Source organism: Apodemus sylvaticus, chromosome 5 (genome assembly GCF_947179515.1).
Source record: "Apodemus sylvaticus chromosome 5, mApoSyl1.1, whole genome shotgun sequence".
NCBI lineage: Eukaryota > Metazoa > Chordata > Mammalia > Rodentia > Muridae > Apodemus > Apodemus sylvaticus.
In genome coordinates, this window is record NC_067476.1 from 93,923,538 (window position 1) to 93,949,153 (window position 25,616).

At 35.7% G+C, this 25,616-nt stretch overlaps 2 protein-coding genes across 2 annotated transcripts; one reads left to right on the forward strand and one right to left on the reverse strand.

Moving 5' to 3' along the window:
• Positions 1–7,737: 7,737 nt before the first annotated feature.
• LOC127684505 (olfactory receptor 4K3-like) lies at positions 7,738–8,676 on the reverse strand. The gene has a single exon (XM_052181418.1). The coding sequence runs from the start codon at positions 8,674–8,676 to the stop codon at positions 7,738–7,740; it is 939 nt and encodes a 312-aa protein (XP_052037378.1).
• Positions 8,677–24,210: 15,534 nt separating this feature from the next.
• On the forward strand, positions 24,211–25,149 carry LOC127684506 (olfactory receptor 4K3-like). Its single transcript, XM_052181419.1, has one exon. It carries the CDS (start codon positions 24,211–24,213, stop codon positions 25,147–25,149), a length of 939 nt encoding a protein of 312 aa, XP_052037379.1.
• Positions 25,150–25,616: the final 467 nt, after the last annotated feature.

The following is a 25,616-nucleotide window of genomic DNA, read 5'->3' on the forward strand; positions in this document are numbered from 1 at the left end:
ATAAGGACTGCCCTGATATGTAGTCAGTCTACCTGGGATCATGTCACTAAAGGAAAGTAGCTATCCCATTCCTGTCTGGCTGCTAAAAAAGTTTCTAGTAGCTCCTTAGTAGGTGCTGGGATTTTGTGCTTGCCTTCCCACTTCTGACTGTATCTCATAAGGTTGCATGCAAGCTGAAACAGTTGATTTGAGTACCTACCTGCATCTGCCCTGCTGTATTTGGAGAACAGGTCTCACGATGGTTTCAACTACTGTGGGACAAGTGGAACTGTGTCATCAGACAAAAACTAGGAAGACTGAGTGGATTCAGAAGCCTCAGTAAATTCTCATCAGAGAATGGTAGGCACTTCATCCATTGTGACCCAGTTTCTGTCCTGGAACATGTGGCCATGAAACCCCATGGAAATGACTGTGATAATTAGTTATATAAGGGCAATACCCAAAGTGCCTCCACATACAAATGAAGCAGCTTTAGCATCTCAGACCAAGCCAATAGAAAGTATTTCTCTCTCTGTCTCTCTCTCTGTTTCTCTCTGTCTCTCTATCTCTATCTCTCTCTATCTCATTTATCTCTCCCCATGCATCATCAAACTCAGGGCTGAAATAAACCAAGTAGAAACAAAAAGAACTGTACCAAGAATCAACCAAACCAGGAGCTGGTTCTTTGATAAAACCAACAAGATAGATAAAGACTTAGCCAAACTAACAAAAGGGCACAGAGAAAGTATCCAAAAAAGAAATTAAAGATTTTTTATAATTTAATGAAAATGAAGACAAATCATACCAGAATTAATGGGACACAATGAAAACAGTGCTAAGAGGAAAACTCATAGCTCTGAGTACCTCCAAACAGAGAATGGAGAGAGCTTACAATAACACCGTGACAATGCACTTGAAAGCTCTAGAGCAAAAGGAAACAAATTTCCCCTAATAGGGGTAGATGGCAGAAAATAATCAAACTTAGAGCCGAAATCAACCAAACAGAAACAAAAAGAAGTATACAAAGAATCAACAAAACAAGGAACTGGTTCTTTGAAAAAATCAACAAGATAGACAAACCCTTGGCCAGACTAACCAGAGGGCACAGAAACCGTATCCAAATTAATAAAATCAGAAATGAAAGGGAGACATGACAACAGAAACTGTGGAAATTCAAAAAATCATCAAATCCAACTACAAGAATTTATACTCAACAAAGTTTGAAAACCTGGATGAATTAGACAACTTTCTAGATACATACCAGGTGCCAACGTTAAAACAAGATCAGATAAACCATCTAAATAGTCCCATAGCCCTGAGGAAATAAAAGCAATAGTTAATAGTCTCCCATCAAACAAAGCCCAGGACCAGATGGGTTTAGTGGGGAATTCTATCAGATCTTAAAAGAAGAGTTAATACCAATGCTCTTCAAACTTTCCCATGAAATAGAAACTCAAGGAACAGTTCCCAACTCTTTTTATGAAGCCACAATAACATTTATACCTAAACCAAACAAAGACCAAACAATGAAGGAGAACTTAAGACCAATCTCCCACATGAACATTGATGCAAAAATACTGAACAAAATCCTGGCCAACTGTATCCAAGAATACATCAAAATTATAATTCCCCACAATCAGGTAGGCTTCATCCCAGGGATGCAGGGATGGTTCAATATACAGACATCCGTCAATGTAATCCACGACATAAACAAACTCAAAGAAAAAAAACCACATGGTCATTTCATTAGATGCTGAAAAGGCTTTTGACAAAATCCAGCATCCCTTCATGATAAAAGTCTTGGATAGATTGGGAATCCAAGGCCCATACCTAAACACACTGAAAGCAATATACTGCAAACCGGTAGCCAACATCAAACTAAATGGAGAGAAACTTGAAGTAATCCCACTAAAATCAGGGACCAGACAAGGCTGCCCACTCTCTCCCTATCTATTCAATATAGTACCTGAAGTCCTAGCCAGAACAACCAGGCAGCAAAAGGAGGTCAAAGGTATACAAATTGAAAAGGAAGAAGTCAAAATATCACTATTTGCAGGTGATATGGTAGTATCACTAAAGTATACTTAAGCTACCCCAAGATTTCCACCAGAGAACTCCTAAAGTGGATAAACAACTTCAGCAAAGTGGCTGGATATAAAATTAACTCAAGCAAATCAGTAGCCTTCCTCTACTCAAAAAATAAACAAGAGGAAAGAAAAATTAGAGAAATGACAACCTTCACAATAGTCCTAAAAAATATTCCATACCTAGGTGTGACCTTAAAGAAGCAAGTGAAAGATCTATATGACAAGAATTTTATGCCTCAGAAGATAGAAATCGAAGAAGATCTCAGAAGATGGAAAGATCTCCCATGTTCATGGATTGGTAAGATCAATATAGTAAAAATGGCCATCTTGCTGAAAGCTATCTACAGATTAGTGCAATCCCCATCAAAATCCCAAATCAATTCTTCCTAGATTTAGAAAGAGCAATTCTCAAATTCATCTGGGATAACAAAATAAACCAGGATAGCAAAAACTATTCTCCACAACACAAGATCTTCTGGGGGAATCACCATCCCTGACCTCAAGCTCTACTACAGAGCGATAGTGATAAAAACTGTTTGGTATTGGTATGCAGACAGGCAGGAAGATCAATGGAATACAACTGAAGACCCAAAAAAGAACCCACACATGTACAGTCTCTTGATATTTGACAAAGGAGCTAAAAACATCCAGTGAAAAAAAGAGAGCATTTATATCCAATGGTGCTGGATCAACTGGAGGTCTGCATGCAGAAAAATGCAAATCAGCCCATTCTTATCTCCTTGTACAAAGCTCAAGTCCAAGTGGATCAAGGATCTACATATAAAACCAGACACACTGAAACTTATAGAGGAGAAAGTGGGGACAAATCTTGAAGTGGGGACATGGGCACAGGGGAAAAGTTCCTGAACAGAACTCCAATGGCTTATGCTCTAAGAACAAGAATCAACAAATGGGACCTCATAAAATTGCAAAGCTTCTATAAGGCAAAGGACGTGGTCAATAGGACAAAACAGCAACCAACAAATTGGGAAAAGATCTTTACTAACTCTACATCGGATAGAGGGCTAATATCCAAGGTATACAAAGAACTCAAGAAGTTAGTCTCCACAGAATCAAATAACACTTTTTAAAAATGGGGTACAGAGATAAACAGGGAATTCTTAACTGAGGAAACTCAAATGGCTCTAAAGGACCTAAAGGAATGTTCAGCATCCTTAGTTATCAGGGAAATGCAAATCAAAACAACACTGAGATTCCACCTTACAAATGTTGGAATGGCTAAGACGAAAAAATCAGGGGACAGCAGATGCTGGAGAGGATGTGGGGGAAAAGGAGCACTGCTCCATTGTTTGTGGGATTGCAAGCTGGTAAAACCACTCTGGAAATCAGTTTGGTGATTCCTAAGAAAATTAGACGTAGTACTACCTTTGGACCTAGCTATACCACTCCTGAACATATACCCAGAAGATGCTCCTACACGTAATAAGGACACATGCTCCACTGTGTCTAGCTGCCTTATTTATACTAGCCAGAAGATGGAAAAACCCAGATGTCCCTCAACAGAGGAATGGATACAGAAACTGTGGCATACACAATGGAGTACTATTCAGCTATTAAAAATTCTTAGGCAAATGGACTAGAAAGTGTTATCCTGAGTAAGGTATACCACAAGAGAACACACACGGTATGTACTCACTAATAAGCAGATGTTAGCCCAAAAGCTCAAAATAAACAAGTTACAATTTACCCAGCACAGGAAGCTCAAGAAGAAGGAGGACTTACGTGAGGGTGTTTGGTTCCTCTAAGAAAGGGAACATAATAGTTACAGGAGCAATAAGGGAGACAATGTGTGGAGCAGAGACTGAAGTAAAGGCCATCCAGAGACTACCCTACCTTGGGATTCATCCTATAAACGGTCACCAAACCCCAACACTATAACAAGAAGTGTATACCAAAAAGAGCATGCCATAGTTGTCTCTGGAGGGGCCCTGCCAGAGCCTTACAAATACATAGGCAGAAACTAGTAACCAACTACTGGACTGGGCATGGGGTCCCCAATGGAGGAGCTGGAGGGCAGTCCAGAGAAGCTGAAGGGGTTTATAGCCCCATGGGAAGAACAATGATTTTGGCCACCCAGATGCCCCAAGACTCCCAGGGACTGAACCATCAACCAAGAGGTACACATGATTCCAGCCAAAAATGTGGCAGAGGAAGACCTTGTTGGGCATCAGTGGGAAGAGTGGTCCTTGGTCATGTAAAGGCTCAATAGAGGCCCCCACAAAGAGAAACTGAGGGGAGAGGTGGGAATGTGTCCTGTTGAGGGGCATATTCATGGAGGCAGGGGGTGTGAGGAGGGGTTGGGGGTCTTTGGGGAGGGGAGAAATCGGGAAAGGTTTTACCATTGGCAATGTAAATGAAGACAATATTCAAAAAAAAATCAGATATGAAAAGGAAGACATAACAACAGAAACTGGGGAAATCCAAAAAATCATCAGATCCTACTACAAAAGCCTCTACTCAATAAAAGTGGAAAATCTAGATGAAATGGACACTTTTCTAGATAGATACCAGGTATCAAAGTTAAATTAGGATCAGATAAATGATTTGAACAATCCCATAATCCCTAATGAAATAGAAGTAGTCACTAATAGTTTCCCAACCAAAAAAAGCCCAGGACCAGATAGATAACATGCAGAGTTCTATCAGACCTTCAAAGAAGACTTAATACCAATACTTTTCAAATGATTCTACAAAATAGAAACAGAAGGAACACAACCCAATTCATTTTATGAAGCCACAATTACTCTGATACCTAAACCATGCAACGACCCAACAAGGAAAGAGAACTTTAGACAAGTTTCCCTTATGAATGTTGATACAAGAATAACCAATAAAATTCTTGCCAACCAAATCCAAGAACACATCATCATGATTGAGTAGACTTCATCACATGGATGCAGGGGTGGATCAATATATGGAAATCCATAAATGTAATCCACTATATAAACAAACTCAAAGTCCTAGCCAGAGCAATTTGACAACAAAATGAGGTCAAAGGGATTCGAATTGGAAAGGAAGAAATTAAAATATCACTATTTGCAAATGATATGATAGTATACTTAAGTGACCCCCCCCCAAAAAAAAATCCACCATAGAACTCCCAAACCTGATAAACAACTTCAGCAAAGTAACTGGATATAAAATTAACTCAAACAATTCAGTAGCTTTTCTATACAAAAAGGATAAAGAGGCTGAGAAAGCAATTAGGGAAATGACAATCTTCACAATAGTCACAAATAATATAAAATACCTGGGAGTAACTCTAACCAAGCAAGTGAAAGATCTATATGACAAGAACTTCAAGTCTCTGAAGAAAGAAATTGAAGATCTCAGAAGATGGAAAGATCTCCCATGCTCATGGATTGGCAGGGTTAATATAGTAAAAATGGCATCTTGTGTAAAGTAATCTACAGATTCAATGCAGTTCCCATCAAAATTCCAACTCAATTTTTCATAGAGTTAGAGCAATTTCCAAATTTATCTGGAATACCAAAAAAAAACCAGGATAGCAAAAACTATTCTCAACAATAAAAGAACCTCTGGCAGAATGCCATTCCTGACCTGAAGCCCTTCTATAGAGAAACTGTGGTAAAAAACTGTATGGTTTTGGTACAGAAGCAGGCTAGAAGATCAATGGAATAGAACTGAAGACCCAGAAATGAACCCACACTCCTATGGTGACTTGATCTTTGACAAAGGAGCTAAAACTATCCAGTGGAAAAAAGACAGCATTTTCAACAAATAGTCAACTGGTAGTCAACATGTAGAAGAATGCAAATTGATCCATTCTTATCTCCCCGTACAAAGCTCAAATCCAAGAAAATAAAGGACCTCCAAATAAAATCAGATACACTGAATCTGATAGAAGAGAAAGTGGGGAAGAACCTGAAGCACATGGGCACAGGGGGAAATTTCCTGAATAGAACACCAATAGCTTATGCTCTAAGATCAAGAATTGACAAAGGGGACCTCATTAAATTGCAAAGCATCTGTAAGGCAAAGGACATTGTCAATATAACAAAACAGCAACCAAGATTTGGGGAAAAGATCTTTACCAATCCTACATTTGAAAGAGGACTAATATCCAATATATACAAAGTACTCAAGAAGTTAAACACCCAAATATCCCTATTAAAATATGGGGTATAGAGCTAAACAAAAATTCTCAACTGAGGAATACTAGATGTCTGAGAAACACCTAATGAAATGTCCAAGATCCTTAATCATCAGGGAAATGCAAATCAAAACAACCCTCATAGATTCACCTTACACCAGTTAGATGGCCAAGATCAAAAGCTCAGGAGACAGCAAATGCTGCAGAGGATGTGGAGAAAAAGAAACATTTTCCATTGCTGGTGGCATTGCAAGCTGGTAAAACCACTCTGGAAATCAGTTTGGCAGTTCCTCAGAAAATTGAATATAGCACTACCTGAGGACCCAGCTATACCACTCATGGGCATATAACCACAAGATGTTCCCACATGTACTAAGGACACATGCTCCACTATGTTCATAACAGCCTTATTTATAATAGCCAGAAGCAGGAAAGTACCCAGATATCCCTCAACAGAGGAATGGATACAGAAAATATGGTACATGTGCAGAATGGAGTACTACTCAGCTATTAAAACAATGAATTCAAGAAATTCTTAAGCAAATGAATACAGCTAGAAAATATCATGCTGAGTAAGGTAACCCAGTCACAAAACAACCACACATGGTATGCACCAGCTGATAAGTAGGTATTAGCCCCAAAGCTCAGAATACCCAAGATACAGCTCATAGACCACATTAAGCTCAAGAAGAAGGAAGACTAAAGTGTGGATACTTTGATCCTTATCAGAAAGTGGATCAAAATATCCATGGCTCACAACCAACCAATAGAATGAGCATAGGTTCCCCAATGGTGCAGCTATAAAAAGGACCCAAGTAGCTGAAATGGTTTGCAGCTCTGCAGGAGGAACAATAATAGATACCAACCAGTACCCTCAGAGCTCCCAGGGACTAAACCACCAACCAAAGAATACACATGGAAGGGACCCATAGCTCCAGCTACATATGTAGCAGAAGATGACCATTTGAGACATCAATGAGAAGAGAGACCATTGGTGCTGTGAAGGCTTGATTCCCTAGAATAGGGGAATGCAAGTCAGGAAATTGGGAAGGGGGGGGATAGGCAGGAGGAGGGGAAAAAGGAAAAGGGTTTTTCAGAGCGGTAACATGGAAAGGGAACACCATTTGAAATGTAAATAAAGCAAATATCTAATAAAAAAGGGGGAGAAAGAAAGTTAAGAATTTGGTACATGTATGGTATGTACAAAATAATACTCAGGTAAAAATTGCTAATATTTTATTCATAACATTAAACATGTTAATTTGGTCAAAAATGTTAAAAATTAGTTTATTAAAAACATGGAAGAATAATTTGATGGCATTAATGTGGAAAAAGCATGTGTATTTATAGTTTAAAGTGAAGGATTCACAATAACCTGATAGTTCATCAGTAAATTCCATATTTACTTTAAAATATTAATTTATATCTCTATAAAAGCTGGGTAAAATTTTAAATGAAAACAATATTTTCTGGTTATAAAGCTTTAAATACAGTCAGACTTATTATGTGAAGGAATAAGTTGACATTTTTTTGATATTAGGAATTTCCTTTGGGACCCAGAAATTTGTGAATGAACCTTTTCATAGCATTTTTCATGTCTTTATTTCTCAGTGTATAAATAGCTGGGTTTAGGAGGGGTGTAAAAACAGAATAAAACACAGCAAGAAATTTGTCCAACCAGGTGATACTGAGGGGCCACACATAGATGAAAATGCAGGGCAAAAAGAAAATCATCACTACTGTGATGTGTGCAGTGCATGTCGACATAGCCTTAGAAGCCCCAGCTTTCGAAGTCTGGTGAACAGTGATAAGGATATATGTGTAGGAAATAAGCAACAGTATAAAGCAGGTTACAGCCACGACCCCACATTCAGCATTCATTAAAGTATTTAAATCATGTGAATCTATGCAGGCTAACTTGATTACCAGTGGCATGTCACAAAAGAAACTGTCTATTTTGTTGGGACCACAGAAAGGTAACTGCACAACCACTAACAAGTAGCTTATACCATGTGTAAAGCCAATTGTCCAGGAAATCAACACCAACCCAGTGCATCTTCTCAGGTTCATGATGGTGAAGTAGTGGAGTGGTTTGCAGATGGCCACATAGCGATCATAAGCCATTACCACCAACAGCACCATCTCTCCTCCAGCAATACAATGGGAAAGAAAGACCTGGGACATGCATTCTGCAAAGGAAATGGTCTTGTTTTCCCTGAGAAAGTCTATGATCATCTTAGGAGTGGTGTTTGAGGAGAGCCACATATCAGTAAAGGACAGGTTGGCCAACAAGAAGTACATGGGGGAATGCAGATGGGGGTCAGTGGTGATTAAGATTAGGATGACAATATTTCCAGTCACAATGAGCAGATAAAGCATTAAGAATACCAGAAAGAGTAAGAACTGAATATTCTTTGAATTGGCAAGTCCCCAGAGTACAAATTCTGACACAACAGTCTGATTGTCTCCATCCATTTTTTTTTTCAGTGTGTCCTTAGAAATAACCTGCAAGAGAAGAAAGATTACCAACTGCAAGTATGAGGTAGGTTACTTCACTTATAGAATTAGACATCCATATTGAAACTTGCATGAATAAAAATGTATAAATATCCCAGACAATGTAATCTAACTATGTATAACATTGTTGCCCAAGGTAAATTCATTAGTCAAGAACAACTTTGAAAGAAAAGAAGCATATGGTGTGACTGTTATATACATCTTCTATCAAGAAATTCATTTTATAGTGGAGCAATAAGGAGAGATAGTAATGTCAAATCATAAAAAATGTGTGTTTTCTAGTTAAATGGTCTGAATTAGTTAGTAGCATTTATGATATTCTACAAAAAGTTGAGTTGTAAACTCAGAAACTTATGGGTATTTGATTCGACATTCAGTAGAAATTGTCAGACAGTATGATACTTTTTGGAAGCATGCATAATTCTTTAGTAATTCATTTGTAAATTCATTAGTAAAAGAATTCATTAGTAAAAGAGTGTCTATGACATTGATAAAATAGAATTTAAGCTTAAAGCTCTAAAATACCTGTTGAGAAAACCTCAGTGGGTAAGCATACAGAATTCCTATAAAATATATACAGATATCATATTGAAACATATATACCATAGAATCTGTTTACTCAGCTGAACTGATTCTCAAAATATCATTGCAAATATCTTTAGGAGTGGATTTACTGAAGAACCAGGCAAAAATATTCAAATCTGAGCTGTAGTAGTCAGTAAGTTCAATCTTAGCACTAGAAAATATGGATGTTAATTTGTATCAACAACTTATATTTTACAATTACAAAACATTGAGAATACTTAGACTTTTAAATCCTGTAGTTTCTTGACATGAATAATGTGTCATCTATCATGAATGTTTTGTCAGCATATGTCGTCATTACATTACTTATCTACTAATCATCTATGTTGTTTTAAAGAATAGAATAAATGACATAAATATGTAACCATAGCTGCTGACTGTCAGCCTTTGTTGAATGTGAAGTTAAACTATCACAAACAGTCATTATTCACCTCAAAGCACAGGCAGGGTGCTTATACAGATTGAATGGATAATATTAAACCTGGATGGTGGGTAATTATTCTCTATTTTCTCCTGCATTTAGTAATTCTTTTAGTGAGTTTCATCTTGTGGGTCTTAGCATCTTTTAATCCCTTGAAAGCTCTAGGTGGGGGTAACACCACAAGTGAACAATGAGATCCTGATGCTATCATTAAAATTATTTACATTCCTGTTGTTTGAGGACTCAGAAGGGTACAGTAAGAATGAAAAAATAAAGTTTTGATGACATCAGGTAATATATCTATCTGCCACAAATGTATGGCAATATGCAAGTAAATACATGCATCTTACAAGGGTTTGCCAAATATCTAAGGATACCCTGATTCTAGAGCAAAGAATTTGTGTTCCTTAATAATTTTAATTTTGTTCACATGACACATTATGGCCAACCTGAAAATTTCCAGGATTGCATTTTGGTTTGGTTTGGTTAAATTATTTATTTATGTTTTGCTATTATAATATATATATATATATATATATATATATATATATATGCCTCATTTCCTCCTTCCCTTTCTTCCCTACAAATCATTCAATAGAGTTCCTTCATGTGTCTTTCTAATTCATGGCTTTTTTGCAGTAATTTTGTTAAGTGCATATAGGTATATGTATATACATATTTATACCTAAGTATAACATTCTCAGTCTGTTAATGTTACAAATATATATATATGTATATATGTATATATATGTATATATGTATGTATATGTGTGTGTGTGTGTGTGTGTGTGCATGTGTTGTAAATACTGATCATTTTGTGCTGGATAACCTATTGATGTGCTTGTTCTGACGAAAACTACTTTTCCAGCTCTCAGCGTTTCTTAGTTGTCTTTGTTCTTGGTGTATGGCTGAGTCTTCCTGGACTTTCCCCTCTGAGCCTTATCATGTCTTGAGTTATTGTGTTTCTTCTGCACAAGTTTAGGTAGTCAGGATAGAGGTGTGTTACAAATGAAAGGAGTTACTATCTAAGAGAACAAGTACATTTGTTTGGGATTTTTGCTTTAATTTGCATATTTATTCATTTTACATAAAGATCAAAGCTCCACTTCCCCACTTCCTCCAGTCCCACCCTTACAAATCCTCCCTCCCTTCATTATTCACTCTCCTTAGGTACCCCCTACCCTAGGACATCCAGTCACTTCAGGACTAAGCGTATTCTCTCCCACTGAGGCCCAACCATGCAATCCATTAGGGAAAGGGGGCCCCACAAGAAGACCACAAGAATCAACTAACCTGGATCCAAAGGAGCTCCCTGAGCCTGAACCACAAACTAAGAATAGGTAGGGGATGGACCCAGTCCCCCTACACATTTGGAGCAGGTGTGCAACTTGGTCTTCATGTGGATCCCCTAACAACTGGAGCAGGGGATTTCTCTGATATGAACATTGGATTACAGAGCTGTGTTAGACTGTCCAATTTGCTGCAAAATAGAATCAAGTATCAAGTGAGGCATTTTAAATTATCCCCTCAAGTATTATAGATGTAGCACACTTCTAGGTCATACATCTAGACATATGTAAATAATTTTACATGTAAAATATGTAAATATTATATAAAATATCTTACATCTGCTTTATGATACATTCTGGTGACTATGATTTTCAAAACAGTTTCAATGATATTATTCAGAATGTTTTGCTATCACACAATAAATGCTAGTAAATATAGTTTCAGATACAGTTTCTGCAATGTTACATAGTTAATGCAGTAATGTATAATAAAGATGTAGAGAATCTTTATATGTAAAGATATATGAAAAACATTAAGCTTTTATATTACCCAGAGAACAATGATACATGAATTTTCTCCTGTCACCATATTTTCTAGTTATTGAAGTTATAGGCAATGAATCTGCTGTTCATATGAGCTCTTTGTGTAAAATATACATTATATAAGCATACACCCACATGTATATAAAATATATATGTATGATAACATATGTCATACTATCTATATATAGATATAATACATATCATAGCTATCACCTGGGAGGCCCTCCTAGTACATGACAAATTCAGAGGGGGGCACTCTCAGCCAGCAGTTGAACTGAGCACAGGGTGCCAAATGGATGAGATAGAGAAAGGGTTTGCAGCTCCATAGGAGGATCAACATTATGAGTTACCAAGTGCTCCCAGAGCTCCAGGGACAAAACCATTAACCAAAGAGTACACATGGAGTTATGCATGGCCCCAGACACATCGACAGCAGAGGATGATCTTGTTGGACGCCAAATGAGGGAGAGGCCCTTGGTCCTAGAAAGACTTGAGACTGTAGTGTACAGGAATACCAGGACAGGGAAGCAGGGGTAGGTTGATTGGGGAAGGGGAGATGGCTTATGGGATTTTCAGGGGAGGGTGGAACCAGGAAAGGGGACAACATTTGAAGTGTAAACAAAAATATAACTAATTAAAAAACATATGTCATATATATATATACATATATATATGTGTATATATATATATATATATATATATATATATATATATACACATACATACATTTGCTATAAAATACATGTTTGAGTGTTTGGCTTTTCTATAAAATGCTTGTTACTTCTACTTCTAGGTTCCTACATACCTGTTCACTAACTATGAGATATGCATCAATGAAGGATTTTTGACATTCAAATTGATTGTGGGGAACATAACAACTTTGTTCTTCTCTTGTCAAGGAGCTATCAGTATTTTATAAGACCTTATGAAAAACTACAAGCTATTAAGTATCTCAATTATTTTTGTCTTTAACTTACTGGCAAGTCTAATGTTGACTTTTATATTAACAAATAATAATAAAGGGAAACAAATTGAATTATCAATTTTAGAGTATAGAAGCAAACAGTTTTCTTCTATGTGCAATGTTTTTTCCATACTGATTGCTCTTTTTCAAAGGGCTAAACTTTGTAATTGTCTGAGTATTTATATTTATGTATTTATGGATGTAGTCATATTTACACAACTTAATAGATACTAAGTGATAGATACTGATAACTGATAGAGTGATACTTTAGTAGCTTGTAATAGGTTCCTTTGCTAGCAGGAAAATTGTTGTATTTTTGTCTGTCTGTCTCTTGTTTATTTTTGTTTGCTTTTAGGGAAGTTAGGCATTAAATGTGTTTTTATTAAAGTAGAATTATATCACTTTCTCCTTTCCCCTCCCTTCCTCAAATCCTTCTCACCTACCCTCCCTAAACAATTCCAGTACCACCCCTCAAATGGTAGACTCTTTTTCTTTGATTATTATTATTACATGTCAGTGTATTTGTATCTACAAAATGACATACACATACACTTACACTTACACAATACAACCTGTTGTTTCCAATTTTGCTATTGTACACTAATTCTGGTCTGACCACTCTACAGTTACAAAGAATTAGGGGCTGCTTCTCTAGGAAATGCTAACTCTTTTCCCTGCATACTTGTTTTCTGATTCTTAAAATCTAAGTTGTTCAATACTAATATATTATATCTCTTTTGACTCATATTGCCATCAATTTTATGATTTCTATACTGAATTTTTATAAACTATTTTATTTCAATTAAAAATTAATTAAATTGAAGGGAATATTTGTACAATTTTAACTGTTTACTGCTTTATAGATTATCTCATAAAAATTGATGATATTCTGATATAGACATGGGAACTCATAGAATGGGAGAGGTGAAGAAACATATTAATTGTCCTCTAAAGTTGACAAAGACAAAGAAAAATATTTTAGTACAACTCTGAATGGATATTTGTAAAAGGACTTACCATAGCAATTTTCTCATGGGTCAGATTTTCTTCTTGCTGATGTGTGCTTATGAAGATATTGCTGTTTAGGAGAGGCACTTTTCTCCTGACCAATCTTACTTCCTGACATTGTCCCACGGGTGTCCCATGTCACCTATTCTGTGTTCCAAACATAATGAGAACTTGAAAATAATTATCATGGACATCTCTTGGGGATTTCTCTGTTAAGAGTGATACTGAGTGCTGCATGTCTGTGAGAATAGAAAAAGGGACAAGTAAAACCTCCTGGTGGTCATCCCAACATTGATAATGTCAGTAAACTTTTCAAAAATATTCTCTTCATCAAGAAGTAATAGCGGAGTCCTCTGGATAATAATACATGCTCCACTATGTTCACAGTTGCTCTATTTATAATAGCCATAAGCTGGAAAGAACCCAGATGTCTCTCAATGGAGGAATGGCTACAGAAAATGTGGTATATATACACAATGGAGTACTATTCAGCCATTAGAAACAATGAATTCATGAAATTCTTAGACAAATGGATGGAACTGGAGAACATCATCCTAAGTGAGGTAACCCAGTTTCAAAAGAACACTCATGGTATGCACTCACTGATAAATGGATATTAGCCTAGAAGCTTGAAATACCCAAGACACAATGCACATATCAAATGGTGCCCAAGAAGAAAAAAGGAGTGGCCCTGGTCCTGGAAAAGTTCAGTGTAGCAGTGTAGGGGAATACCAGAACAGAGAAGTAGGAAGGGTTGGATTGGGGAACAGGGGGAGGGAAGAGGAGGAGGGATCCAGGAAAGGGAAAATCATTTAAAATGTAAATAAAGAATATATCAAATAAAAAAAGTTAAAAAAAAAGAAAGAATAAAGAGAAGCTTGATGCTGCCTGATCTCTTAATATATATATATATATATATATAGTAAGAGAATATATATATTATATATATATATATATAATCAAAGGAACTCAAAACATTTATACTTACAAGACCAATTACTAAAGGTGTGAGATATTAACAGAAAAAATTACTGACTATAATTTCCTAATGCATGTAATCTGTGTCAAGTCTTGGTCACATAAGTGATATATTTGAGTGTGCTCTGTGGTTGTATATAATGTTGAATTTGCTATCAAGTTTAGACCCATTAGGTTTTGAAAGTTATTTTGGAAAGTATACACTATGTGAATTCATGCCATATTACATAGACAGAAATTTAAGAGGGTTACTCTGTTTATTCTCTCCTAGTTTTACCAATTTTCTAGTAGTCCAACTTAAACTATAATCCTTGCACCGAAATATCATTATTCCTGGAGAAATCTTGCCTCTGTCTTTTTAAATTATGTTTTAGAAAGAAGATATAGAAACACATTTCAAACATTTTAATTTTAAATTTAAAACCTCTAACAAGTACAGCTAAAAGATTAGCCTGTATAGAGAGTGAGGGATATGGTAGAACTCTAATTCAATGATTGCCCACATCATCCAATGGAATTTTTTTTGCATGAAAATTCCCCCCACAGATTCATGCACGGAAGCACCTCCTTCTCAGCTGATAGCACTGTTTGAGATTATGGGGTGTGATGTGGACTTGCTGGAGAATGTATGTCACGGAGAATGTGTGGGTTTTGGTCTTTTCTAATTATTCACTTAATATCCCACTCACTATCCCAGTCTTGGTCACTCCCTCCAAAAATCTTTCCTCTTTCCCCCTTCTACTCCTCTTAGTAGGTGGGCACACCTACCTGTATATTCCCCACTCTGGCACTTCAAGTCTCTAAAAAATTAGGTACTTCCTTTTCCACTAAGGCCAGACATGGCATCTAAGTTAGAAGAATATATCCTGCATATAGGCAACAGCTTTGGAATAGCACTTGTTCCAGTTGTTTGGGACCCACATGAAGACCAAGCTGCACATTTGCTACATATGTTTGGGGAGGTATAGGTGGAGCCTGTTCATGTTTTGTTGGTGATTCAGACTCTGGTAGCCCCAAAAGCCTAGGATAGTTGACCCTGTTTGTTTTCCTGTGGTGTTCCTAACCCCTTTGGGATAACAGAATATCATTAATAGTGTCAAGGATTGATGCTTGCCCATGGAATGGGTCCCAAGTTGGGATATTTATCGGTTTGCCATTCCCTTGGCAAATTTTGGCTATTTGTAATAGCTAAAAATTGGAAAGCACCTAGATGTCCCTCAATTGAAAAATGGATAAAGAAAACATGTTACATCTACACAAAGGGATACTATTCAGCTATTAAAAACAAAGATAACATGAATTTTGCAGGCAAATAGATGGAACTTGATACATCATCCTGAATGAGGTAACCAAGTCCCCAAAGGACATGTATGGTATGTACTTACTTATAAGTGAATATTAGCCATAAAATGCAGGTACCATGCTGTAATCCACAGTCCCAAAAAAGTTAAACAAAATGGAGGGCACAAGTGATGATGCTTGAAGGGGGAATAAAATAGTCAGAAAATGCAGATGGAAGGAGTGAACTGGGAGTGAGGGGGAATAGGGAGAAGAAATGGGGAGTTCAGAGTCAGGTGTGGGGAATAGGAGAGATGGCTAGATGGCACAAAAATTAATGAAAATCTGAAGGTGATGGGGTAAGGGGGTGAGGGGAATCTCCGGGAGGAGACAGAGACCTTGGATAAGAGAGGTGCCTGAGAATCAGTGGGGTGACCTTAACTGTTACAATTTTGGGCATATGGAACTACAAGAAGCCACCTCCTGTAAATCAGGAAGGAGCCCCAATGGAACTATAGAGACACCAACCCACCCAAAACTTTCAATCCAAAATTTATCCTGTCTATCCAAAATGCAGGAATGGGGGATAGAACAAAGCAAGTGGGTTTTAAGAAATAAATTGTGAAGTCTCTTCAGATTCATGAACTTGGCTTCATCTTATGTTTGAAGAAGTGAGAGCTCTTTACTTCCTGTTGCTGCCACCAACCCTGCCACTTGTAACCATGCTTCCTCTCCATTAAGATTCTTATCTTTCTGGAACAATCAACCCAAATCTCTTCCTTCTTAAAAGTAAAGAAATAAATAATAAAATATCTGTTTCATTAAATAAATAAATAATAATTAAATTAATATTAAATTAATATGATACAAATTTCAAAGTTAAAATTTAAGAAGTTTAAGAATGCACATGCATTCGACCATGAAGAAATCATCACAGTATAAATAATGAACTAGATGCTTAAGACATGGTATTCCCTATTTTCTGTTTGTGTGAGGCATATTCATCTTTGTTCATATGTTACAAGTATGTGCATATGTAAGGTTAATAGATTTCAGTAGTGTGTTTCCCTCTATCCTTCTGTGTTTAATATTACAGTGATTATAACAATGTAATTTCTTACTCAAACTTCAAACATATTTGCCTCCTCTCAACCCCCCTCCTTGCCATCTCTTCTCACCCAACTTTGACATTGCTTTTTTTCCTTTTTTTTCCCATTGAGTCCAGTTTCCATTGCCCAGTTATTATTGGTAATAAGGACTGCCCTGATGTGTGGTCAGCCTACCGTGGATCAGGTCACTAAAGGAAAGTATCTGCCCTGACCTCAGCGAGTGATGAAATTGTGTGCCCACCTTCCTACTTCTGGCTAGACCATCTATAGGTTTCATGCAACCTGAAATATTTAATGTGTGTTATAAGACCCTGGTGACCCATCCACCAAAAAAAATGACACTGAAACCTCTTATTATTTTAAAGTTTACATCTTAGCTGGGCAGACTCTCAACTAGTTCATCTAAGTTAACACAACCACCTAGCTGCAAAATTATTAGTCAAAATTTCCTGGCCAGTAGTCAGGTTGCTTTCCTCCCATGTCTCCTTGAGAAATTGTCCTCCTCATTTTTCTTACCAGATTCCCTTTCTCCCCCCCAGACCCCAGAAGTCCAGAATTCCACTTCGTACTCTAACTATATTTGTCATCAGCTTTTTATAACAGCCAATCAGCAGTTACATACCTCTGATACAACTCTTAAACTGTCTATAGACAGATAGATGATAATTTGACATTTTCTTTAGGATTTAAAAACAGGAATCTGGTAATGGGTCATAGTAATGACAATACAGAATCTGTTAGCATTTAATTTACTGCTGTACAGCAATTAAGAATCAAATACACAGTGACACACATAATACAATGTGAACAAGGATTTCCTTTACATCTGTGAGTATCTATCAGCATCTGCCCTGCTGCATTTAAAGAATAGTTGCCTCAGTGCTATCAACCACCTCCAGCTTCATGCATTTATCCATGGAAAATTAAACTGATTATCATGACTGTGATAAGTAATACTATAAAAATATGATAATGCAGATATCTCATCAACACATAAATTTTAACAACTGCAGAGATAGATAGATAGATAGATAGATAGATAGATAGATAGATAGATAGATGGATAGATAGATAGATAGATATGTGGAAGCAGCGAGGCTGGCTTACATATGAGCTCCATTTTTAAATTTTATAAAACCTATATATCATTTTCCATTACTGTCCTACTACTTCCATTTCACATCAGTCATGTAAATTTCTCATTTTGCAATAGACAAATAGGCATGAAAATTTAGAGTTGACTTTTTAAAGATAAAATTAACATGCTCTCAAATGCAAAAGTAAAGAGATGCAAGGATATTCAACCCAAAGAGAAGAGGAGACATTATTATACTGAACAAGAATAATGATGTTGATGATAATGATGATATAATTATAGCAATTATAAATACCCTATTAATAACCACCAGATTTTTATATATAATGCTTATCAATGGAGTGAATAATATACAAGAATTGAGAAGTTCCTAGAAATGTAAATAAAATCATGAGAAATTTTAAGATAATATTTCTGTTGTATAGAAAAATACTGTAAAGTTGATATACAGGTATTCTTTATGTATCCTTGAAAAATATAGACCTTAACAAGATTATTGCTTATATAAATGAATACCAGAAAAAGGCATAATATCAACTAACTTCAAAATATTCTCGAAGGAAATGGAGAGATAGATGATCCATTAAGGTTAGCAACAGAATCGAAATGACAAAAAATACTTATCTGTAGCAATAGTACTGTTCTAAAATCAGATATATAAATTAATATGACAGACTAATAATTACAAATAGTTTAGCCCATTCTGGCCAACTTATTTTAAACAATAATGCATAAAAACATAGAGTTGTGGAAAAAGGTGTTTTCTCCCCAAATATTTTTATTCAAATATGTTTTATTAAAAATGTTTTTATATAAAATATATACTAGTTGCAGTTTCACCTTTTCCAGATACTCCTTGCCCATGCAAATCACACCCTTCCTTCCTCATTAGAAAACAAGCAAGCATCTAAGTAATAACAATAAATAGTAATAAAAAAGTAGCATAAAAATGAACAGAATAGGACAAAACAATTACACACAAAAAAGATAAGAAAAAGAAAAAGGGGAAAAAGCAAAAAAAAAAAAATAGCACAAAACCCACAAATTGACTCTGAGACATACACAGGTGCACACCCAGAAATCCCATAAGAACACAAAATCCAAAAGCATAATGTATAACAAAAGACACGTAAGGTATGTAAAACTGTTCCAGCAAACATACAATAACAATAACAATAATAAAAATATACTTAGAAAATAACATTGAGTTGATTTGTGTTGACCATCTACTGCTGGGTATAGAAGTGTTTTTGCATACCAAGTGAGACTCCATTAGAGAAATTCTGTTTCCTGTGTGAGTGTTTATCAATTGGAAATAGCTTATGTATTTGGGTGGGGGCTTGTGTTCACTAGTCTTCTCAGAAATGGGACCTTCAATGACTTAGAACTGAACAGATCCTGTGCATAATGCCATAAACTCTGTAGTTCCATATGTGTAGAAGTCCTATTATCTCTATAAGGCCTTGTTTCTTTGGTGTCTTCTATACCTCCTGCCTCATAATTTTTACAGATCCTCTTCCCCATACTTCCCTGAGCCATGAGGGGAGAGATTAGGCAAAGACATGCCATTTAGGGCTGAGCATTCAACATTCCTCACTCTCTATGCACTGTCTAGTTGTAGGTCTCCACATTTGCTCCTACCAGCTGCAGGAAGAAAGTTCTATGATGAAGGCTGAGCAGGTCACTGATCAAGCCATTAGGAGTCATTTTATGACTATATTCTTTAATTAGAACAGAAATATTTGGGATTCCCTTAGTCTTTGATGTCTCTAGTCTAAAGTCTTGACTATATGAGCAGTTTCCAGCATGGGTTCCATCTAAAAAAATTGAGAAGTACATGTGACAGTGGCATACATCAAGAGAAATTCTAACAGTAGCTACTGTAATATTAAACTGTACCGGTAGGTTTTTTGTGTCAACTTGACACAGGCTGGAGTTATCACAGAGAAAGGAGCTTCAGTTGGGTAAGTGCTTCCATGAAATCCAGCTGTGGGGCGTTTTCTCAATTAGTGATCAAGGGGAGATGGCCCCCTGTGGTTGGTGCCATCCCTGGGATGGTAGTCTTTGGTTCTGTAAGAGAGCAGGCTGAGCAAGCCAGGGGAAGCAAGCCAGTAAGAAACATCCCTCCATGGCTCCTGCATCAGCTCCTGCTTCCTGACCTGCTTGAGTTCCAGTCCTGACTTCCTTCAGTAATGAACAGCAGTGTGGAAGTTTAAGCTCAATAAACCCTTTCCTCCCCAACTTGCTTCTTAGTCATGATGTTTATGAAAGAATAGAAACCCTAACTAAGACATGGACAAAGTATGATTCAGAAATAATAATATTTCTAGAGAAGAAAAGGAAATTAGGTAGAAATAGTCATTAAATTACATGTATTTTAAATAGTAGTTATATAATTTGTTGCAATAAACCTGTTTAAATAGAAGATGCATACATGCAGATGTATATAAATACACACACACTCAAAATAAATATGTATAAAATTCATATCAATGTCCTCTTTTAAACCTCATGGCATCTTAATGATTTGAAAGTCAAGTACATACATTCCAACATAGCAAATTATCAGATAATATAATGATATGACTTCTATATGATCAGTATTGCCTGCCTGTTTGAGGCAACTCTGTCATGCATTTGAGAACGACTTTACTGTGTTCACACAGAACAGACAACACATGGTTTCTCTTACTGATCAAACATGAATAAGATACTACTATTGATTTGTTGGCTAAGGAAAATAATCATATAAATTCACTAATTTTAAATCTTGGACTTATTCATACTTTTCATTTGTATCTCTGTTATATTTCATATTTATGCATGCAGTACTTGGTATCATTCTTAACAAAGAAACCCCTAAGAGATGTCTAAGATAATTACCTACAGGGTTCTCTTTTGTTGAGTATGTAGGCTGTGAATTTTGCCCATGGGACAAAGATTCAGATGCTGAATAAAAACCAGGCCAACAGACAGTGATTTCAAGACACTCTTCCTACATAGCATAAGTGTATCCACAAATACACAGCACAGAGGAGGAAAATCTGAGCTATGAGACAACATTGAGTCTGGTAAGTTAGATCATCCCACTGATTCTCTTCTCTAAGACAGTTCTGAAAATATATCCATGTAACTACTGTGATTGCGGTTCAGAATCATTTCTATGCTTTGTTACAGACTAGAAAATAATACATGCCTTCTTAACTTCTATTATATCTAAAATTCTGTGGTTTATCATTAGTTGCCATACCAAAAAGAAGCAAGCCCTCTGAATTGTGCTTATGTCTGCATCAGATAATTTTTGTTTGCCTGATCAACCATATATGCAGCATACAACTATTCTTCTTCTCAGCCACTACCATTTAACAGGATAGAGTCTCTCTACATAGGGGTACTTGTGCATTACAAGAATACAATGAAATGTCTGCCACATTGTCTACATTCCAGTACATGCTTAATTGCTGTAAAGGCACAAATGTTTAGAGTATTTTATAGTTTATAGCATATACACTTACTGGAAGAACACTATCCCTATAAGACAATGAATACAAGTTTATTTTTTTCTTTATGCATGTGTGCATTTGCCCACATAATATGTCTGTGCACTGTGATTATGCCAGAAGAATATATTAGATTCCCCCCTGCCCTGGATAAAAGACACAGAAAGCAGTGAACTACCACATGGATGTGGTGGACTGAATACATGCTCTATGTAAGAGCAGCCAATGCTCTTAACCATTGAACTATCTCTCCAGTCCAAAAATGAACACATGTCCATCCTAAAAGTGTAACTAAAAAGTCTTTCTTTGACAACTTTTTAAAAACTATTAACCTAAAGTCTATATTAGTATTTTCTAGAGGAATTCCAGCCATACCTAAAGGAAAATTCCAAAGATGATTAAATGAATGATTCTGTGTAGGTTCTTTTGGTTAAAAAGACATGAAGCCTGAAACAAATGTTACATTCCTGAAAGGAAGCCAGTCCTACTTTAGTGTGTAATTTATGCCTGTACATTCATGTTACTCTGTAAGTGAATGTCAACTTACAGAAAATGCCAGCTACAGGCATTTTTTTTCAGGAAAAGTCATTACACATACAGAGATAGTAAGTCAGACAGAGAATATCTATTGCTTACACAGAGTTCAGTTGAAGGATAAAATTATTACCTATAATTTTGAGCACAGTATTGTTTAAAGATACACTAAAAAATGAAGAAAGAAAATAATAAAAATTTTGAGCACAGTATTGTTTAAAGATACACTAAAAAATGAAGAAAGAAAATAATAAAAATGTTAACATACTCTGATTATGATTAAAATGCATAAGGGTTTTCTGTGTGAAGCTTTCTTTTACATATTAAAAATATACTATTGAAACAGAAGAATGTTTGTGTCATGGTTATAATGTCAATAGGTCATAGTGATTCAGCAAAGTCTCACTGCTTTTTTAAATGAGTGCGAAGCCTATTAAATATATTATATGTAGATAGCTGTTAATAGAATGATGTATCCATTCCACAATAATTTAATGAGCTCTAATTTTTAAAAGTTATGAGTTTTCTTGCTCAAATGTTTCATGAGACACTCCATACTGATCTTTTAAGAAATTCATTTATCAAGCTCACAATATCCTGCCCTTGATTATTATTGTTACAAATTATTCAAGATTGGTATTTTTAGGAAATTTTCACACTAATGAGACACTAAGTTTAGATGGGATTCAGATGGTTCAGTCTTTGAAAATATCACAGACATATTTGGTAAAATATCAATTTTCCTTAGAAAATATGCATGTCTTTATTATGGAAAATAAGTTTATTTTTTAGTTAAAAGATTACTCTCTAATATATACACTTGCCACAGCAAATTTTTTACCTGATTTATTTCCTTTGTTCCTTAGTGCATGCTTCTGACTTCTCAGAAAATGGGAAGGTAAAATAGTACTATATACTGGGCAGCCAACTTCTTCACTTTATCACTACAGGGACTTCAAATGATATAACAGGTGAGACACACAAATTTGAAAATAATATTCAAGGAATTACTGAAAGAAGAGAGAAAATTTGCAAATATGATCATGATTCAGCTTGAGTGTTGTCAATATTACCTTTCAATATGAACACTATTATATTTTGATATAAATAATTACTTTTTAGTGGATGCTTACCTTCACATTACTGCAAAACTAACAGTTGAAGATCAAATTTATTTATTTATTTATTTATTTACATGTGTATGTGATATATAATCTTTCAAGTAATAGCAGTGATCAATTAATAAATGATACAAATTGAAGAGAGATTAATAGATAGAAAGATAGTAGAAAAATATACAGTAGATGGATACATATGATAAAAGACACTAATATTCCTCAGTGTAGTGATTCATTGCTATTTACTGATATTATCTAAAATAAATATGTTCTAAATATAGCCTTATAGCCTTAAATTGTATGTAATGTTCAAGTCTGAATCTGAATGGTCCTTCTGTTCAATTTAATCCATTTAACATTCATCTGTATTGATGGTTTGCTAATCAGATTAGTTGTTTATACAAGTTCAATGATATAATTTAATTTATGGTAAATATGAACAATATATTCATATCCCAATCAGTATGTGCTTCTATATCCTATACAGTATTCTCTGGGTTTTCTCAGCATGGTTAATACATTTACTTCAGAAGATAAAAATTTAATGTTATAAAGTAATATAAAAAAATCGTATTGTGGCTTAAAGGAATCACTAACTGTAGTAATAAAAAACAGATAGACTGTAACATCTTGAACATTGAAATTCAATATAATTCATAATCATTTTCCCAAGGATATGAGTTAATTTTTATCATATAGTGAAATGAGAGTTGTATCCACATTGAGAGTTTGTTTAAACTGAACTTGCAAGTAAGATATCCCTAACAAGGAAAAGCAATAATTTGTCACCTCTCATCTTGTAACCTATGTTTTTGCAAACCACTGCACAGAGCATATTTCTGAAACAATGTTCATATAACTGTAATCTGATCCTCTGCTTCCACCAAGGTTAACCATAGCTTATGAGCTCATTCATAGCAATGCATTCATACCTGCTAAAGACTCCACTTTATATTTATGTGGTGTACAGATATTAAGTCTCAAGGTGAATACCAAATTCTACAAGCAATTTGTCCTCCACATCCCTACAATCATCTTTCTTCCTCTGTAGGTTGATTCTTAGGACAAGATGAATGGAGTGAATCAGTCCATGGTGTCAGAATTTGTGCTTTTGGGACTTTCCCGCTCACAGAATCTTCAGGTCTTGCTCTTTGTGATATTTTTGATACTTTATCTCCTCATTGTTTCAGGAAACATTGTCATCATGATCTTGATAACCATTGACAGCCATCTCCATTCCCCTATGTACTTCTTGTTGGCCAACCTGTCCTTTGTTGATATATGGCTTTCCTCAGTTACTACTCCAAAAATGGTCACAGACTTTCTCAGGGATCACAAAACCATTTCCTTTTCTGGCTGTATGTCCCAGGTCTTCTTTGCCCATTGCATTGCTGCAGGAGAGATGGTACTTTTGCTGGTAATGGCATATGACCGCTATGTGGCCATCTGCAAACCTCTCCACTATTTCACCATTATGAACCTGAAAAGATGCACTGAATTGGTGTTGACTTCCTGGACCATTGGCTTTGTGCATGCCTTGAGTCAGCTTGTAGCAGTCCTACAGCTACCTCTCTGTGGCCCATTGGAAATAGACAGTTTTTTCTGTGACATGCCACTGGTCATCAAGCTAGCCTGCATGGATTCCCATGATTTGGACATTTTAATGAATGCTGACTGTGGAATTGTGGTTGTGTCCTGCTTTATTCTGTTGCTCATATCCTACACATATATTCTTATCACTGTTCGCAGGAGCTCTAAAGCTGGGTCATCTAAGGCCCTTTCCACGTGCACTGCCCACATCACAGTAGTGATGCTCCTTTTTTTGCCTTGCATCTTCATCTATGTTTGGCCCCTCAATATCACCTGGTTGGACAAATTTCTTGCTGTGTTTTATTCTGTTGTTACACCTCTCCTAAATCCAGCCATTTACACACTGAGAAATAAAGAAATAAAAAATGCTCTAAAGAGATTTAAAAGCTATGTTGTGAATCACAAGGTAAATACTTAATGCCCAAGAAATCTTCCATAAATATATCATATTTCATGAAATGAGAAAATGTTAAAATTTGGGGTATTTTTTATAAGTATGATTAGCTACAGTGGCTTGATATGTAATAGATATAATGTGATTTTGGAGACTGAAAGTTTTAATCATATAGACTACCATATTATTTCTTAAAATTTCAAAAACTGACACTTCTTTTGAGATAATTATTAATGGTTCTTACATTTCTTCAGTAATATGAATAAGAACCTAAATGTATCAACCTCATATCTATTTTTGTAAAAATTAACTTAAATATTGCTCTAACAACATGAAAATTTTATTCTCTACCTTACAATATCCCACAAACATTTTACTCACCCCTTTGTAAAAATGCAATGTCATTTACTTTATCCCAGCTTTCTCTAAAAAGATTAAAGGGAGAATAAGAAAATTGTGGAAAAATAAAATTAATGAACTTCACAAGAAAC

Excerpts from the sequence above, each read along its gene's own strand:
- LOC127684505 (XM_052181418.1), bottom strand. The coding sequence starts at position 8,676 with ATGGATGGAGACAATCAGACTGTTGTGTCAGAATTTGTACTCTGGGGA.
- LOC127684506 (XM_052181419.1), top strand. The coding sequence starts at position 24,211 with ATGAATGGAGTGAATCAGTCCATGGTGTCAGAATTTGTGCTTTTGGGA.